The sequence below is a fragment of the Dendropsophus ebraccatus genome, chromosome 3 (genome assembly GCF_027789765.1).
Source record: "Dendropsophus ebraccatus isolate aDenEbr1 chromosome 3, aDenEbr1.pat, whole genome shotgun sequence".
NCBI lineage: Eukaryota > Metazoa > Chordata > Amphibia > Anura > Hylidae > Dendropsophus > Dendropsophus ebraccatus.
This window is the reverse complement of record NC_091456.1, coordinates 91802803-91823926: the sequence shown is the minus strand read 5'-3', so window position 1 is coordinate 91823926 and position 21124 is coordinate 91802803. Positions and strand designations below refer to the sequence as shown.

Here is a 21124-nt window from a genome sequence, read left to right as displayed (position 1 = left end):
TACATCGGTAAGTTTTACAAAGAATGTTTTCCAGACATATAAGAAACACTCATGGCGTGTGCTTATATGCCTGGAAACAGTGCTGGGGGGCATACAGGAACATATTTATGGCTGTAACAGCATTTTCCTCATTATTTTGTTTCCTTAAAGTCAGCTGTAAGGTGCAAATAACATCAAGTTTATCTTTATTGCTTCAATATCGGGCAACTATTGGACATTGTGCACATGCGTGGTTTTGCCAACATGCCATACCCACAGCACCTGCAACATGCTCCTTTCTCCTTCTCATTTGTAGAAGTTATCAGTACAAACGGGCAGAGAAAGGAAGTGGAGCGCTGGAGAGTAGAAGAGGTAGGATCTTTTCTGCTCTCCGGATAATTCCTTTAAACATAAATGGTTGATTTTTCTCCTCTGCGTTACGTGATATACTTTGGGAATCACTAAGTTGCTGCTCAGATAAAGATTAGATTAGGGTCCTTTTTAAAAGGCCTGACCTGAGCGACGATCAGCGATTGTTTGCAGAGCCTTTACAAGGTTCAACCAATTGTACAACTGGGCTGCATGAATGGTCATTTTATTGTGTGTACATTTAAATTCATTATCAGTTGCACACGATTCTATTGGCTGTACAGATGATTCAATCAGCTGATGAACACGCCTTTGTATGTTTACTGGCGCTTTTACACTGGCAAATTATTGCATTTACCAGATAATTGGCCCATGTTAAAAGGGCCTTAAAGAAAATTATGCAGATTTAGAATTTCTTAAAAATCTTAAGCCTTAAAATAGTATTAGCTGATTATGCACTATAGGAAATGGTATTTTGTTCCTGTCTGATATGGTGCGCTCTATCCTATCCAGAGCAGTAGCAAATCCCCAGAAAACCTCTACTGCTTTTGGACAGTTTCTGTCAAGAACAGAGGTGGCAGCAGAAAGCACCTTGTGAGACTGGAATAAATACACCATTTCCTGCAGGACATACAGCAGATGATAAGTACTGGAAGGATTGAGATTTTTTAACCCTTTAAGACCCATGACTTACATGTACATCATGGGAGCCTGTGACTTAGGGACCTATGACATATATGTACATCACTAATAAAAACACCTATATAATCCAGAATCAAACGCCTATATGGAAACCATGTAATATTGCACCGAATAATCCCCAACTCAGAATAATTACACCTATATGCGATATTCAGTACCCCATAAGAATAGATGTCTGTTTCTCAGAGTTAGAAATAAAACAAAACTTTATTTTTAATCCACCACAAGAACGCAATTAAAAACATGACCTGAGAGGCAGGAGTCCATACTACTGGGACATGGTATATTGTAAATTAGGATGCAAGTGCATCCAACATGTAAACAGTACTCAATCCTAATTCAGCATAAATGCATGAAATAAAGTGCTAGTGCCTAGACAAGCATGCCCCAGTACGCTGAGTAGGGTAAACAGTTATAACAGTCAAGTGCAGATGCACAAAAAACAAATGTTAGCAGTGTACACAAGACTGTTGCCTGTTTCGCTGCCGATTATTGCTCTGTGTAATAGAGCCCTTAGACGTAGCAACGTGAAAGGGAAGGGGATAACACACAAGCTCAAAGAGTAGGAAAGGGGAGAGAATCCTAGAGGACAGCTCACATAAACTGGCACAAAGTAAGGAGAGAACAGAGAAGATAATTAGCAGGGGAGAATTGCATAGGTTCTGCACAAGTATTGGGTGCTTACACTACGGGCTGCAGGGGCTGAAGAAGTGCAGTCAGTGTGATTGCAGCACCTATATTTCTACAAGAAGGGAGAATCCTCCCGTCGTTCTCCATCAAGGCTGTGCGGTGAGATTGCTTAGCCCCGATGGTTGCTGTGATGTTAGGTCTCAAGCCTCCTGTGTCTTAGCTACTGTGGCTGATCAGGCTCAGTTATGCCTATTACAGGCACATTGCATTGCAGTGCAGATCAGCACTGCAATGTAATATGCCTGAAATCAGCCTATTGCCCAGTGAAATCCCCACAGTGGGACAATAAAGTGTAAAAAAAATATTAATAATAAAGTAAAATTTATATATAATCCCCATAGCCCCATTACAATAATAAATGTTGGAAAACAATAAAAAAAGTACACATATTTAGTATTGCTGCATGCGTAATGACACTGGAAATCTCAGAATCAGTAAAGAAAAGTATCACTTAGCTACAACCGCATAAAATGAAACAGGTTGGATTTAAAAAATGGCTCTGGTCCTGAAAGCCAAAATCAGTCCAGTCCTGAAGGGGTTAACAAAGACGCACAGAAAACATATTTGCACCATAATAAGAACAAAACACACATAAAAAGGTGCTTTTTAAATGTACCTATATTCTTAAAAAACTGGCATTCAGTCACCTCACTGATGTGTCTGAGTTGTATTGATCTGAGTGTATTTGCTCAATGACTTTTCTCTCAGTAACATCAGTACAAACTGCACTTGTCAGCAGTGCAAATGACCTAGAAACCACATTGCTACTGATCTAGTGGTGCGACTGTGTACAGCCTAATAAATGCTGCAGTTGTGTGTAACTACACTTTGTTATTGTTTCATTTCCTTTATTACATCTCACTACCAGAAGTAATGTAGCTGAGAAGAACTAGTTGTGAGAGTTATTTGTGGAAAAAATAAAACTGACAGCTCAACGTCATCAACCACTTCCCTTTTGTGGCAGACTAGTGCTTTATTTTATGAACATTGTCTAAATCTTACGCTAAGTGAGTATTCCTGTTCAGACAAATATGCTGTGTGCTAGGACTATGTATGTGCAAATGCTTTATAGCATGAAGCAAAATGAGACCCAAGCTGTTTCACATTAAACAGCATCTGCAGAATACCATCCATGCTACAAAGAGAACCATGTTGACCGCAAACATGCCAGCATGTGACAGCACAGGAAATACCTTTACTGGTCCTGTTCCTCACTAGTCTTTACATGTAGCAGCCACATTTATAAAACAGACATGGCTGATAAAAATCTATATATACTAAATTTCAGCACCTTTTCACAAGTTAGTTCTAATACAGTATAGAACTTTTTTTTAAAAAAATTTAAACTTGCCCCCACTCCTCCTTACCATAATTTAGGTTACTGAAAATTAAACACTGAAAATGAAACCTGTAGCTTTCCAGGCAAAGGCTTGTGTAATAATAAAATGTTACTGTCAATTCTAATAGCTTTGCAGGAGTCAATAATAGAGATTAATATAAGAAACTATGTAATAGATCTTATTAGGCAAACGAGCTTTGTTCTGTACTTCTGTTTTCCCACATCTCCTCTCATCACTAAAAGAGAGAGCTGTCTACAGCTGAGTGAAGAGGAGCTTACATTGCCCATACAGATAGAATCAGCTGACAAGCTGGCATTTTCACGCTTGACAGCTGATTGCGGTCTCTTTTACTCTGACCAATATTGGTCCAATGAGCATATCTAACAACACTTGATTCTTATAATCGGCCTATATGAAAGGGGCCTTATACATAAAAGGGGCATTGTGGCAGTCCCCAGTGGTTTCTCCTCATGCCCCAAGCCTTAATTGATAGATCTTTGTTGTTTGGGTATAGGGAGAGATCTATCAATCAAAGCTGGCAGTCCAGGCAGAAGCCACCAGGGACTGTCTAAATGACTCATGGCCCAGGCAGCATGAAAGTGATAACAAAAATTACCTTTAACGTCTGGGCCTCACACACTGATCATTGACGCAGCAGAGTAGTATTTTATTTATATATTCATCCAAACATCTGAACCTTTTATGTTTTACAATTACTAGTACATGGTAGAATATTATTGTAATACAAATCTATTGTATTTATTACTTTCACCCTTAATGTAATAGGCCTGTCATATTATGTGTTTAACAAGACAAACAAACTGTGCAGAGGTGTTCGAAGTGTCAGTAATAATGCGTCTGGTAAGTGACCTCAGTATGTATTCACTGGCTGGCTGTTAGGCTGGGTTCATATTGCCTTTATCCTCTCTTTTTATGCTACATGTCTCCATAGGGGTTTACTAATCAGATGGAAGAAAAAAAAGAACCTGTAAAAAAACCTTTTTTACATGAATAGACCTGCGCTGGTGTCGGTGCCACAGTCCTTTTTTTTTAAACTGCTGCCCGGGAATAGACCAGTGCTGAAGTGCAAAAAAAGGAACGTGGCATCGGCATCCCTGCTCCGGCGCTGGTCTATTCATGAAAAAAACTTAAAGCGATGTACCGGATGGTACATTCGTTTTAAGAAACGAACACATTAAACAGATAATTCAAGTTATAAAAAATCAGGTAGAGCAATCTTTTAAGTCTGTGCCTGGTGTTCCTTTCTGCATTGATGTATTTCACAGATCTTTGAATAACACCTTCACTTCGGATCAGTGAGTCTGATTTTTTTTTCCTTTTTTTTAAATAACTTGAATTACCAATAAACTGTTGTAGTATTGGCATAAGAGCACTGCCTGAAGTATTCTTTGCAAGACACACAGAGAGGTAAATCAGGATGAAAAAGTCTAGCTTATAGGTAGTGCCAATCACTTTGTCTGTGTGAACTAAGTCATTAAACAGATAACATATAAGCCTGTGGCATGCTCGGATCCGTTTGAGCCTGAGTGTGCAGCATTTGATTACCGGTGGCTGCAGAAGTTGGATGCAGCCCTAAAGCTGTCTGGCAAACATGGATACAACAATAGGACTACATAGGCCTAAAGGACATAAAAAATGATCGCTTCACAGCCTTGTTGAATTGTATGACCATTACTAACTCTAATCCCATAGTAACAGCTACTTGCAGAGCATGGGTCTACTATCACAGAGCTTGTAATACAAATTTAACCTTAAATATGATACCTATTTCTTTTATGGAAGATAGGAAGAAGTTAATCAGGTACATCGCTTTTAATTTTTTTACATGAATAGACATGCGGCGGTGTGGGAATGTCTGTGCCGCGGTCCTTTTTTTCAACTGCTGCCCAGGAATAGACAAGTGCTGAGGTTAAAAAAAAAGGACCGTGGCATCGGCATCCCTGCTCCGACATTGGTCTATTCATGGAAAAAACTTAAAGCGATGTACCGGTAGTACTGACCAGGTATTGGAGAGCACCAAGACACACAAGAACTTATAGATTATGTGAATAATACTTACCATTATGAAAAGATCATCGCCTGTGGAACTGGATATTAAAGTAAATTCTGGCAAGTCTGGAACAGCTGGAAACCATACTGCATAGATCTACAATAATAATTGATATTGTGTTAATGTTCATAAACTGTAATGAAGCTATCATTTATATACTTCATAAATGACTTCTCACATATTATACATAACTTGACAATACACATTGTTTTCCTTACTATTGTAAGTTTTTACATTGAGGTGCCACTTGGAACATGCAGCATTGACTTTGCCCACATATAAAACAAAACCTTACAACTCTCTCCTTGACACCACATTACAAACCTTGGACAGAATGTAATTTAATATAGGATCATCTTGCAGAATGTAAAGAAGTTTTGTACAATGTCCTTAAAGGGGTTATCCAGTGTTTCAAAAACATGGCCACTTTCTTCCAGAGACAGACCCACTCTCCAGCTTGGCAAACCGCACCTGAACTGGAGACAAGAGTCGTGTTGTCTCTGAACGAAAATGGCCATGTTTTTGTAGCACTGGATAACCCCTTTAATAGCAACAAATTGAGGACTAAATGTCATTACTATGGTTTATTTACAATGATGTTATTTGTTGTCTGTTCCTGTTATAACCCAGCAGAACACTGTGATCCCTTACATCAACCCTCCTACTTGCTCTATTTAGTATCCAGTAAGTGCATGCCCTGTTTTTTAATCTTTCCTTGGTGATTTGACGTTCCTGGAAATAGAGCTTGTTAGTGCCACAATTTCGACGCATGGGCACCAGCTCTCCCACCGGAATGGATGTAATTGTGCTGCACAGAGTGTTACAAAATGTATATAAAAAAGGACGCTAGTTGACCTCAGGGAGGTTAACTAAAACACAGCAGAGACACCATAACGTGTCTCAATGTCAGTGTATTCTAGAACACTGCTCCCTTGGAAATCAAGTATGCAAAAGAATACTGCAGAGACACCATCACATGTCTCGACGTCAGTGAACTAGCCAGACCTTACTCCGGGAAGGAACAACCAAGCCAAGGAACGTCTCTAATCAAGGAAACCACCCAAGCAAGGTATCCATCCCCAGATAGCTGTTTCGGATAGGCCGTTTTAATAGCAGAACACATATACTATGTTACACACAAAAGCAGTAGAAGTCCATCACTTTCAGGGCATTTGCTCTGGAACGTGTCACATTGCCATTGAGAGGTGGGGATATCAGACGGAGGCTTCAGAATCGTGAAGCCTTTTGGATTTTCCAGTTGGGAACTTGTGAACCAGATGGCATGAGTGTATGCAGGGAACTGTTCTTGCATTATTAATGTGCTGTACAGGACATATACAACGTCACAAAACATATGGCGAAATGTTCATATTTGTTTTCATGGCGTACTTTATATTAAGTTTTGTAATTTGTGTTATCATTGTCCTTTGTTTTTAAACTTAATTGCTTTGTTACTAATTGTGTGTGGAACATGTGTTTCCAATGTCATTATGTCCTTGGATGGAAGTATATGGATATAAAATGCAGGATTGTAATAGGCCAGTTAGCTATGATTAAGAATACAGGCTGTATCCGAAACAGTAGGGCATCTGTTAGAGATGTTGGTCCATGTTCTCTATATGGTTTTTTAGCTATTTAGGATCTATAACTAAAATATCAACCTGCACTGAAAGCTGAGCCCACAGTTTTTTTTTTTATATACTACACAAGGTTGGGTGAGGACTCTTGTCTCCAGTTTAGGTGTGGTTTGCAATTAAGCACCATTCACTTCAGTGAAACTGAGTTGCAAAACCCCACACAAACTGGAGAGTTGTGTTGTTTCTGGAAGAAAATGGCCTTGTTTTTCTAATGGTGGATGACCCATTTAAACTATAAGGCCTTTAAGGGACAACATTCATATGAATGTTCAGCACAATCAAACATTCATGTGTATTTTTTGATAAGAGGAGGGTAAGCTGCTGCCAGGCTGATAACAATAAAGGCAAACTGGTAGCACAGACATGAATATATACTCCTGTCAGTTTGCAGATCACACAGCAGTACATACTTACCTAGTGTGCCGCTGCTGTGATCCAGCATCCTCTTCTCGACTTTTCCATTTAGCTGCTGCTTTTTCAGGCCGTTGCCTTCTCCAGAATGATTGACAGCTGGAGGAGGTGGGGCCTAAAGACATTGGTTTGACGGGAGAGGCAGAGAAGAGGATGCCGGATCATAGCGGCAGCACAATAGGTAAGTATGCACTGCTGTGTGATCTGTAAACTGACAGCACACGTGTATATCCATACTGTCACTTTCCTTAGCTGCACAAATGATACAAGGATAGTCTGTGCAGCCTGGATGCTCGCTTTCTTGTGCCATGTAAAGGCACTACTGACTAGCACCAATCTCGCTGATAAGCGCTCATTTGTGGTGGCCGAGAAATCAGCTAATGTAAAAAGATCTTACGTGGATATCCTAAGACTGTATTTCTATTACATAATGAGGCAAATTCTGAACTAATGAGCTTAGACACTTGCAACACGGATGAATGCTTTATAATTAAAAGCAATTCTTCAGTCATTCTTATCCATTTGTGTATATGATCACTGGTTGCTTCTGTTTCCATTGGAATGTAGTGATGTTGGCAGACGCAGCTATGTATATTTGTCTACCTTATATGGTTGATTTTATACTACAGGTAGTTTTTCCCTTAAGGGGAAGCTTGCAGAAGCTTGTTAACACCTCACATTGTTTAGCTAGAGATGCACATGTAATATGTTTGTTTTGGATCTTGGCACAAAGTAGATGAACAACCTGAACACTGTCCAAGCCACAGCTCAGAGTAAGCAGCCCAGGATTTTTTACCACATATTGCACAAAAACCTAAACTTATGACCAGGCTTGCATATACTGTGTTATAAGTAAACAGTATGCAAACTCAAAATAGATTCAATTGCAAACAGTATTAATGAAACCTACTGTATAAGAACTGTTCAATAGTGGAAAACAAATATATCTTTCTTGTTTTCAGGTTCCAGTTTCACATTGTTTTCGACCTCCAGGACATTACAAAAAGAAGTTCTGCACAGTTTGTCGAAAACTTCTAGAAGACAGTTTGACTTTAAGATGTGAAGGTATATCTTTTCATATTTGTTTATTGCCTGATTGTAAAAATAAGAAAAATAATTTCCAACAGGCTTTATAAATATATATACTAAAATAACTAAATATACAGTGTTGATAGTGGATTCACTTATTACTGATCAAACATTGCTCTGTAAGTAAGCTGTGCCCCACACCATTATCACACTTTTTGGCAATTATGTGACCATCACCCTATTTTTTTTCGCTGAATTAGGTTAAAAAACCCCAAAGTATTCTTTAGTATCAATTTCAATTGTTTCTTCAAGTTGGGCAATCCCTACTTTGAAAGGGATTTTGACAATGATTTGAGCCCAAACCAACTCTTTAGGCTCTTTGCAGTTGCACCAAAGTTACTTAGCCAATTCAAATCAATGGACTGCAGATCTAAAGTAGATCAGGACCAGACCTCTAGAGAGAGACTATTTGTAACCACTCTGCTAAGGGGGCATTCACACGTCTGCAAATTTAGGGATGCGCTGTGATTGAAAGAGTTTCCTCGCTGCCGGCATGATACTGACACATTATGCCACCTTAGAATTGAAGATCCTGAACAAGTGACCATCTTTATGAAAGGGCTTAATACATTAGGACAACCACAGTTAATATCCCCCTTTAGGACATATGGGTAACAGAGTTGGATGCCCAACCACCCTCCCCCCTCAAACACACACACCTAAAAAACTAATAATTCATGTGTTAGTCTGCTGACACGTTTAGCTGTTAGGACATGTGGTACTTTTCATATATCTGTCTGTCCTTCCAGAACATAAAAAAATGCTTTTTTTTCTATAGACTGAAGAGTCAGGGAGGCTTTCCTGAACTACACTAGGCTGAACTCCCCCCTCCCATACCTGACCCTGCTTGGGACATAGCTTTTAGGTGTCAATCATGCTGGAAGGGGGGAAAGAAGGAAACATTCCAGCTTGCAGCAGATTAAAGGGGTACTCCAGCGTACGGGCTATTTTGTGATCTGGCCAGGGAGGAGATGGCTGAGAGAAAAGACGTTCGTTCACCTCCCCAGATCGAGCGGCGGGTCCCATATCGCAGCGCTCCGGTCCCCAGTTCCCGGCTGCTTCCTGGTGTCTGACGCGGGCTCGAGACGTGACGTCTCAATTCCGCTCAGCCAGTCAGTGACAGAGGCGGGATCTGAGCGGATTTGAAACGGATCCCGCCTCTGTCACTGACTGAGCTGACGTCACGTCTCGAGCCCGCATCAGACACCAGGAAGCAGCCAGGGACCGGAGCGCAGTGATACGGGACCCACCGCTGGATCCGGGGAGGTGAGTGGACCTCTTTTCTTTCAGCCACCTCCTCCCTGGCCAGATCACAAAATAGCCCCCTCCCGCTGGAGTACCCCTTTAAGAGCTTAGGAAAGCCTTTTTGACTCCATGTACAAGAGAATAAAAGCATTTATCTGCATCATGCAGCAGATATATGAAAGGTACTATGTGTCTCCTTGTCCTAATTGCATCTAACAGTGTCAGCTGTTTGGAACGTGAATTAAGGCTGAAAAATTCCTTTAAATCAGAATTCCTTAGTGGACATGAAAATGAGCTTTCTGTACTGGAGAACTCTTACTGTTCTAAATTATCTCCTTCCCAAGTGGTCTTCCGTCTGTCTTCTACAGACGTGGAATGCCTGTAACGGAGTCTCCCCCTCGCCCGGGCAGCATCTGTAATTCGATGCTGAGAGTGGGGGAACTGTACAGATATGCACCGCGCTGTAATTGCAGAGCCACGCAGCTGATTCATTACAGAGCGCTGCATATCTGTACAGTTCCTCCACTCCCAGCATCTTCTTACAGATGCTTCCCGGGTGAGGGAGAGTCCGTTACAGGCATTCCACATCTGTGTTCCGTGCGGAACATGGAACGTGTGAATGCAGCCTAAGGATCTCGCACATGATCAGGGCTTTTGTAACACATTGCAGTTCAGAGATCTACTGGATCTATTCTTTACTGTCCAAGGACTTCCTGTAGAGTTATGACTACTGTAAAATTAGAGGTCCTATTCTTGCTTGAAGCACTAATGCACGAACTCACCTATGCTGTTTGATTTGTTATAAGTGAAAACTGTACATAGATATGTTGTTCTTTATTCTGTAGATGGTAATCTGTGACTTGAATATTGTTTAAAATTGAATAGAATTTATTATCCATTGTTTGTTATATAATAAAAAAGTAATTGGTTTGAGTATTAAAATAACACATGCTAATTTATTCCTTTTTATTGTTTTATTGTTTATTTTATTGTTTTTTTTGCAGGCTGGTAACTAATAAACTTTATCCAGTTATCCAGCATAGCCATTCTCCTAAATCTTCAGCAAGAGATAACTGACAAATAGGATAATGGTATCACACAGGCATTCCCTCTAGGCAAAGAGCTAATTATCCTCATGGGTTCTTGCATATGGTAACAATTGACAGAGTATGTTATAGAAAAGCATTAACACCAGCCTGAACCAGTGCAAATACATTGTCAGTCTAACTACTTCCCTAGAGATGGCCTTAAATTACATAAGTCAGTCCCAGAATGCAAAGGCAGGAAAACAGACAGTGCTGTATATTATTACATGCACCAGAATGGCAGGTTTGACAACCCTATAGTTTTTCTTACAGTAACAGGAATTCACAGGAGAAAGAAACTGATCTGCCTGCATACTGGGTTTACACATCATGTATATTCTGTTCTATACAACAGTCACTTTTTAATTGCCTACTGGGATTTTAAAGTTTAATTTTTAAAAAAAAAAATTATTTTAGATTTTTAGTTGGTAAAAACATAGAAGCATTTGGCAAAAAAGCTTCGTCCCTCTGCTGTGACTCTTAGGCCTTGTTCACATCACCATTTATTCCTCCAAGGCACATCAGAAAATAGGGTGCTGACATATCTGTCATAAGCATCAGCCCCATTTATTTTAATGAGAAGTCCCTCCCAACTCCTGAATTCTTACCTGTATAACAATCTCCTAGGTTAAAATGTAAATGAAAGAAAATAAAACATATTTCAACATACTTTTACAGGCTTCAGAATAGCCGCAGACCACTGTATGAGGACTTAATGGTTAATACTACATGGTTTTACAAATGATTAATGCACGTGTTGTTTTTAATTGCATAACTAATAAAATAAAATGAAAAGATTCTAAAAATATATTGTAAATAATTGCTTGGAAATACTGTATATGCAATACTAGATAGCTTATTGAATTCTGTTTTATTGGTCTGCTTGTTATCTTTGGCAGATTGATATCCATGAATATCTGCATTATTTTCTGTTTTATTGATTCTTTCCAACTGATGACACTCTGTGCCCTATTTTTTCCAGTCCCTGACATATTTATGTTGACCAACCCCCATTATTCATGGCTATTCCCTTCTGTGTATCCATCAAGTAATGAGCAAAATAAAACTATATACACAGATCTAAATCCGTTCTTTATTTAATAAAATGCATACTAATCAATGTAAATTCTAGTAACCTTAATAACATCAGAAATGATAGCGTGTAGGAGAAAGCTGAAGAGGGGAAATCTGTGAAAGATATCCCATAAGAAAGGTATCCAATAAGGTTTTATAAAAGGAACAAGGATTAGTGGTACACATTTTTATCAGAAGGGCTGTATGTGTAGAAGGTTTATGATCTTAGTATGTATTTACGGCCCCTTACATTGGCAGATACTGTAATTGCCGGTTACAAAAGTATTTAGAAGGTTGATTTATACTTTTGAAAGAACCATTTACACATATCGACTGTGTGGCTATTCACTTCCAATTTTGGCCTTGTATAAAAGATCAGTCAACAAACATGTTTCTTAATGGTCAGTAGCTGTTCATAGTACCTTGTATTTTTATTTTTATTATTATTTTTTTTTAGGTAAATGGTAATTTTTTTTTTAAGGCCCAAATATCATAAAAATATTTTTTTGAAATCACATATAACAATATAGTGGTGTTCTGCTGAATCTGAGGAAGGCATCTAGCCAAAAAACACCAACAGCGTAACCCAATGAAGAAGGACACAAGAGGCAGGAAGAGAGAGAAAAGTAAAAAAAGAATCTAATACTTCCTTACCCTTATCCAAATCTGACACTCCATGGTTTGGCTGGAAGGTCATCAATATGCTTTGGGCCTAGACTTTAACGCCAGTGGGGCCTCATTCCTGGAGGGGGCTACCATTCAGTACTTCTGTTTAATTCTCAGCAGCTATCGCTTTGCGGTAAATTAATTTTCCATCATGTTTTACCATAGACATTAGCTGGTCATTATGCTGGTAGGCATTCCAGCTCTCCCTCCAACAGCCATGGCTTCTTTTATCTTACCACTAAGTCCTTACAGACCCCAACCCCCCCCCCCCCCGCCGCTCCGGTCGCCGCTCCGATCGCCCCCGCTGCGACCATACGTTACCCGCTCCGCGTAGCAGGTCTTCCACATCCCCGGCTCCCCTCTTCAGTGCACTGATTGGCTGAAGAGGTGAGCCGGGAATTTCAAACGGCTACTCTTCAGCCAATCAGTGCTCCTCTTCAGCACTGATTGGCTGAAGAGGAGCCGTTTGAAATTCCCGACTCCCCTCTTTAGCCAATCAGTGCTGCCTTGCATTGATTGGCTAAAGAGGGGAGATCGGAGCGGTGGCGGGGGGATGGCGATTGGAGCGGCGGGAGGGGGCGATCGGAGCGGCGGGGGGGTTGCGATCGGAGTGGCGGCGGGTGGGGCGATCGGGGAGGCGCAGGGGGCTGCGGTTGACCGTGGGGCCGGGCTGCAAGCGGGTGGCCGGGCTGTGGGCGCGCGATCGCAAAACAATTTTTCTATACGATATATCGTACCGTCTAAACGCTGATCATTATGAAAAAAAAAATCGTTACTCCGACATCGTTAATCGTACGATCGGGCCAATTATCGTTTCGTGTAAACGCAGCATTAGATCACAGTCAGACCAAATTATATTAGGAATATATGCAAATTCCAGGTAATCCCAAAAGGGTTCATTTATGTTTTTGTTTTTTCCAATTGCACATTTTATGCAGAGGGTAGAAGTGGACAGGTGTAACCATGTAACCGCCCTTATTTTTATACCCCTGACTAGCAGGACCGAACATGATATATTTCTCCTTAGATTTTGTTCTGTCCCATAGCTGTGCAGGGGAAACAAGAGCTTGGTCATACCTTTCATATTGTGCCCTGCTGAATTTGAGGGAACCAAATGCTTTGAATTGTTTTTTGTCTCATCTGTGTTTGTTTGTTTGTTTTTAGCTGTCTATATATTGCTGTTACGTTTCTTTATAATGCTGCCTGTAATGTAGGAGACTACTAAGACTTAGGCCGTGTTCACATGTATGAGACATCCTTCTTTTAAGGATAACTGATGTCAAAAATGCATCAGTTGTCATGAGGTATCCTAACCTTTTTTTTTCTTTTCCATTGACTATCAGTTGTTGGGGATGACGGACAGAATAAGGCTGCAATATGCCTTCTTCCATCCTTCGTATCCGGCATCTAGATTCGAGCACCAGATAGTTTGAACTGTCCCATTCATATGAATGGCATAAGTTTAAGTGTAAGTTTCCTTCCGGTGCTTTGCTACTGCGCTTGAGGGAACCTTAGTTCACATCCTGATCAATGTGAAGGGGGCCCTTAGTAGTCAACTTAAAAACTTTCATTTTCTTATATAGATAATGAGAAACTCATTTGCTTTAAAGTTTGCAGCTTTCTTTACAAACCCCAACAAATGCTGAAATGAGTGCACCTTATCTTAGTGTCCTTTGGTGGCAAGGATCATTTACATACTGCAACTTTTTAAAAAGTATACTTGCATACATTTCACTAAACATCATGCGACTGTTGATAAATTTGTTGCACACAAGAACATTACTTATAGGCATAAGAACAGCTGTACAGAAGAAGCACATGATAAATGCACCCCCCATAATTCAAACAGTAGATGATAGAGAAATAATGTTTTCTTCTTTTTTTTTTTTTTTTTAGTTTGTGAACTTCATGTGCACACAGATTGCGTCTTATTTACTTGCAGTGATTGTCGGCAGTGTCACCATGATGGACAACATGACCATGTAAGTTAATTAAACCACTTTGATACACACATCAGGTTTATTCTGCCCAGTGCTTTCATGTTGTCACTTTTGTTGTGTACAGCATTTAACTGCTACTTGTATTAGTGATTCTAAAATAATTGAAATAATTCTGAAATCTTGTAGTTTCTGCTCTATTCACTAGGCCTAAAGCCGAGACTTCCTATTATGTACAGATGATTTTCCAACAGAGCTGTTCTGTTATCAATACTGACATTAGTACAGTAAAAGATTACACCAGTATTTGGAGGTATACACGAAAGCTGTTGCTCACAACTTTGGGCCCTTTTACACAGGCTGATTATCAGCGATAAATGTTCCTAGAAACACTTATAAGCTGGTAATCTTCCTGTTTAAAAGCATCAGCAATCAGTCAAATGTATCGCTATTGCCCGCAGGGGGTGTGCAGCCAATGATACAGTGATTTTGTGGCCCAGCCTTGCAATTAAATCATGCCTTTTTAAAGACACTGCAAATGAGCGCCAATCTTATTCATTGGTGCTCAGTTGCATCCTTGCATGTCCCCATATTGGGCCATGTAAAAGGGCCCTAAGTGTAGTTTTAGTTTGTGTGACTGATTTTTTAAGTTGTTGCAGACTTTAATAGATTAGGCAAATTCATAGATTTGCTATGTAATTGCCCTATTAGCTTTTATAAGGCTCCATGAGTTGTGCGGCCGCAAAGTGGCTCTTTGTTGCATTCATGAACAGTTCCAAAAAGACAAAGTGACCGGCACTACTATACCCAGCAAATCAACTGCTCTTGGATATTTTGTAAATGAAGCAGAGCTTGTCACAGCATATATCTAATTGTGCTCACTCCAACATAGTATACACAAAAGTCTTCATAAGTAGAAAATAGTAGCGTAGAGGGCACTCACCATAAAAACGTTAACTTTATTGGAAACTTTTTAAAACCATCATATCGGGATTAGCAGCAAGAAGGGCACCAATACTCATGAGGAAGAGTGATAGCTTTTTTGCGCATGTCAGTGCGCATCTACAGACGCTGTTAACTTACGCGTGTCCAGAGTTATAGACCCGCATGATGGACACACATGCTGAAAACATAAATGGTTAAGATAAACACACATCATAAAACCAACAGCTCTTAAATGCACATATTAATAAGCAAGACTTAATTATTTTAGATAAACATGTTTGATTCTATGCGGCCGTTCAGACCAGCAGGTCCTTGCGCGTAATTCTCTAAAATGTACTTGGCTTCCTCATGCACTAGCCTTTTATTAATGTCATTTCCCGAGCTATTTTTAATCTTCTTTAGTCCCATGAATTTTAGCACATTAGTTTTCCCTTCATGTTTTTCATTTACATGGGCTATCAGTCTTGATGCTTCCTTGTTTAGATTTAACCGATCTCACATGCTCATAAAATTGTCTATTCAGTGAATGTATCACTTTACTTATGTAGTATGCACCACATTCACATACGATTGCATATATTAAGTTTTGAGATCTCAATACGTAATATTGGCAATCATATGTGAATGTGGTGCATACTAAATAATTTTATGAGCATGTGAGATGGGTCTGAACGACCGCATAGAATTGAACATGTTTATCTAAAGTAATTAAGTCTTGCTTATTGATATTTACATTTATGAGGTGTTTTATGATGTGTGTATATTTTAACCATTTATGTTTTCAGCATGTGTGTCCGTCTTGCGGGTATATAGCTCTGGACGCATAAGTTAATAGTGTCTGTAGATGTGCACTGACGTGTGCAAAACCGCTGTCACGCTGCCTGATAAGTAATGGCTCCCTCGTTGCTGCTAATCCCGATATGATGGTTTTAAGAAGCTTCCAATAAAGTTAAAGTTTTTATGGTAAGTGCCCTCTACGCTACTATTTTCTACTTATGAAGACTTTGCATTCATCCACTGGCTGCACATTCCCCAGGGTGTGTATGACAGTTCACTATTGACTCTGATACTCTGCATTATACATTTAGTGGGTATTGTTTTTTTTTCTGAAAGACATTGTATTGAAAAGTGGGTCAACAATATATTTTCAATGTGAGCATGTCAGTGTACTGTATAATGGCCAAACAAATGCAGAAGAGCACTCTTTTTGCATATGCTTGGTCAATGAAGTCTGTGAGTGTGTATGTATGCTGAACGCTTATCTTAATTGTGAGGTGAACAGAACCCAGACAATGTATCATCATCATTATTGTAGAGTCTTCTAAACATTGACAGGTTGTACCATGTTCTGGGCACATTACATTTTCATTTGCAGTATGCATTGCTAGAACTTGTATAAGAACTTACCTTATTTACATATACTCAAACACTTACTTCTCTTTATACTTTGAGGATGTTGTATAACTGTGGGCCTTGAGTGTTCTGTTTTGTACCAAAGTGTCTTCTTACCGATAGATATTAATAAGCACAGTTACGCTGATTCTCTATGGATCGTAGTGTGTATGGTTAATCTACTTTTGTTATTAGTTCATATGAAGATGTCTTTAGGTTTGGTTCTCTTTAGGAGGTAACTAATTATACTTCAGGTATAACTAATAAGAATAATTATCTGGATGCTAATACTATCCGAAGGGTCCTTTTAGCTGCACCAATCTTGGGCTGTCCACAGCTGGAAATGAGTGCCGAGCAGCGAGATCACCACTCGTTTCTGCCTTCCATCTTCACACAGCACACGGCCAGGCTGCACGAACAATCCCTGTATCGTTTGTACAGCCATTTAAACTCATTGCTAATGGATGCTCATCCCCTGTTTGCACAGGGGGATGTGATGCTGGTAAACAACAGTTTTAACCCTTTTATGACCTGGCCCTAAATGGCGTAAATGAGCAGGCCAATTTTCATTTTTGCATTTTCGTTTTTTTCTCCTCGCCTTCTAAGAGTTATAGCGATTTTTATTTTTCCATCCACCGGGCCAAGTAATGGCTTGTTTTTTTCAAGGAACAAGTGTACTTTGTAGTGGCGCCTTTTAATACACCACAAAATGCAGATTGTAAAAAAATATTATCTATGGGGTGCAATTGAAAAAAAAAAGATATTTCATAATTTTGGAGGGCTTCCATTTCTACTTAATGCATTTTAAGGTAAAACTGACATGATTTGTTTATTCTATAGGTCAGTCTGAACACAACCATCTGCATGTTTCCATAGCCTTTAAAAAAAATTTTTTTTACTGCAAAACTGTTTTATTTGCAATTAATTATGCCCTATTTTATTTTATTTTTTTACTGCAAAACTGTTTTAATTGCAAATAATTATGCCCTATTGTGATTCTTATACCGCTTATATTTTAAACTGCAGGGCTGTTTGAGGTGTAATTTTTTGCGCCATGATCTCTAGTATTTATTGGTACCATATTTGTGTAGCTGAGACTTTTTGATCACTTTTTGTAAAAAAAAACAAAAAACAATCCTGGTGTTTTTTTCCTCATTTTGTTTATGTATTCAACATGTGGGAACAACAATGTTAAATATTTTATTAGATTGAACGATCCCGCATGCTAAAGTATATAATATGATTTAATATGTTATTTTTGGGTATTTTAATTATAAAATGGAAAAGGGAGGTGGATTTAGACTTTTATTGGGGGGGGGGGCGTGATTTCACATTTTTTAAAAACTTTTTTTACACTTTTTTTTTTGTCATAATTAGATTGCATACACTGATCAATGCTATGGCATAGCATTGATAAGTATTATCTGTGATCGGAGGTAAGAAGACATGCTGCGGGGGGGGGGGTCAGATCAGTGAGCGACAGGAGCTGCTCCTGTCACTTTCACTTAATTGTGCAAGCATGACGTGATCATAGCGTTTAAGGGGTTAATAGTGTGCGCCCGTCCGTCATTGACTGTGAAGACCTGGCTGCTAATAGCAGCTGGTCCTCACCCTCTATGAAGCGAGCTCAGCTCTTGAGCTCGCTTCATAGAGCCTGTAAAGGTCAGGATGTAAATGTATGCCATCAGTCCTTTAAGGACAAGTGCCATGAAAAACTTTTTCCCAGTAATTGAAGCACATTACAAAGTTATATAACTGTGTAATATGCTTCAATCACCTATCTGCCTCCCTTCCCTGTCTTTTCCCCCCTACACCCCACCAGGAAGTGTCCTAACTCACACAGACCTAATTACTGTCGTCACCGTCACCAAGCTCTTCTCTCAGCTCCTTCTCCTGTTACACTAGCCTCCCCCCACCCCTGCCTTGTCAGGTGACTCAGCTTGCTCAGCTCCCATTGGCTGAACAACTGCAAGCCATCACTTGTCACATGTCATGTTTATCTTCCCTCTGACGGACTCCGGCACATAGGCAGCTCCCCTCTCCCCTCATACCCTCTCTCCTGCTGCCATGGACTCAGTGAGTGAATGAGTCATGTCACTAGAGAAGATAAGCTGAGGAAGCAGAGTCACCTGACAAGGAGGGGGAGGCTGGTGTAACAGGACCTAGAGCAGCCCTCCTGCTGATGACTCATCCCCACAAGAAGGAGCTACCTGGTGACAGTGACGAGCAGCCAGCATTATGATTAATTGTGATATCGGGAGCTCCTAAACAGTTTAAAAGTTTGTTTAGTGTACTGACACAGCCGTGTGACTGGAAGCTGGGAGCTCCCAGGTCCAGTCTGCAGAACACCACCCTTGTACAGACGGAATTCTATAGACGTGTGAATGAACCCTAAGGCCTGCTCTAAAGATGCGATAAGCTGATGAGCGAGCGGTTTCCTGCTCCTCAGCTGATTGCTTTTACATGGGCTGATCAGCCAAAGGAGCATTTCTAGCAATTCTCCTTGCCAATAATCGGCATGTGTAAAAGGAACTTAAAACATTTCTTCAGTATATTGCACAGTTACTACAATACGTACTAAATATTTAAAACAGTAATACATTCTCTGACATAGAATATATACTGCTCACAAAAAGTTAGGGATATTTGGCTTGTGGGTGAAATCTATAGAACACATAAAAAGTTCACCCTAAAGTGATGATATATCATGAAAGTATGACATTTAAATTTATTAAAACAAAAGCCAACAACAGTGGTGCCTATACCCCAACAAAAAATGTCAGCGTCTCAGTAACTTTTCTTATGCCATTGAAAATCAATTTCAGATTGACGGCGAAGTCTCTTGCTGTTCACAAGTCTGTTGTCTGCTGAGGCATGGCATCCCATTCTTCTTGAAGGGATACAGAGTTATGAGCTTTTGTGCAGCAACTTAACTCATCCCATAGGTTTTCTATAAGATTTAGGTCCTGTTAGGATCATTCTTTTCCTCGGGTTTCCTGTTCTAAATTATATAAATTTTTATATCACAGAGATCTGGCCATCACCCGCCATCATATGTTGCTCTCCGATAGGGCTGCAGAAGTAAACTGACAGATTCACTTTAGGTTTTAAAAAAACTGTCAGCAGGTTTATACTGCCCTATCTCAGGGTAGCCTTAAAAAAAGGGACAGAGAAGCTGAACAGAATGATGTATCACTGTGTAGCTGATTCAGAGAGATCCTTCTGTATAACATGGACAATAAGTAGTCCTCTCCATTATGTGTGTAAACCCAGTAGTCTTCAATATTCAAATGAGGCAGAAAACTCCGCCCACCAGCTGCTGATTGGCTGTTATCTATCCCTGCTGTGTGTAGTCAGACAACTGTCAATCAGCAGTGACAGAGTCACTAGGTTTCAGGGTGCCTTTTTAAGAAAATAAATGTTGATTTTTATTTCCTTAGACATTATTATGGTTTGCATTGAGCTCTTTTCTGGTCAATGATTAAATGCTTTAGTAATTTAAAGGCATCTTGAACAATTTGACTAATAATATGATAGAAACTGTTAGCCAGTCCCCGAGGAACCGCTGTGTGCGTGGCCATGACGTAATTAGCATGCCAGGATGGGGTATAGGAACATCTCTGGAGTAGTGACTGCTGATGCAATAGGTTTGGAGAATGTGGGTATGTTAGTCTTTTAATTGCATGTGTGCAGCCATGGCGTTAGATGCGTTTACATATAATTAGATCTCTTTACATAACATTTAAATGGTTATAAATAGTCATACATGGTATGGTTGGTCCAGTTTTTTGTTGTTCCTAGAATTTTCTTTGCTGTCATTTAGCAAAAATCATATAAAGAAATGAAGTGGTACACTACAATACAGTGATCATGATATCTATAGAAATGTCCAAATCCCAACCCCTACATAGACAAATTGCTAATTGGAATCTATTTAAAACTAAATATCTATTGTTTAATTAATGTGTATGTGTGTTTGTCTATCTATCTATCTGTCTGTCTGTCTGTGTGTGTGTGTGTGTATCTCTATATGTGTGTGAAAAAAAACTGACACCTTGGTGTGCACCCGTTTTGATCTGTTTTTCCATTGACTTCTATTATAAAAAAAAGGATCAAAATGAATCCGTTTTTTTAACAGACACAAGAATGAGGTTGACTGTTTTTTCCAAAAACAGATGAAAAAAATGGAGTGCAATAACGTAGTGTGAACGCAGCCTAATAAATAAGTAAATAAATGGTATGGGATGAGCTTCAGGCTGCTGTATGTGAGAGGCCATCTCTTTTATCTAGTGCAGGCACAACACACCCAGTGTCGGACTGGCCCACCGGAGGATTCTCCAGTGGGCCCCCAGCTTTAGAACTTGCTCTAACACTGACTGACATGTCATTTCTCACTGGTTCTTTGGTGGGCCCCCAGGATCATTTCTTCTGGTGGGCCCCAGATGTCCCAGATACCTCAGTCTGACACTGAACACACCTCCCTTTTGGCAAA

General features: G+C 39.7%; 1 protein-coding gene across 1 annotated transcript in view; it reads left to right on the top strand.

Annotated features, from left to right (window-relative positions):
- The window catches only part of DGKQ (diacylglycerol kinase theta), a 110294-nt gene that overhangs the window by 37007 nt on the left and 52163 nt on the right, over nt 1-21124 (top strand). Inside the window, exons 3-4 of the mRNA XM_069962207.1 lie at nt 8162-8264; nt 14255-14340. Coding sequence (XP_069818308.1) covers nt 8162-8264; nt 14255-14340 — 189 coding nt within the window. The remainder of the gene's footprint in view (nt 1-8161; nt 8265-14254; nt 14341-21124) is intronic.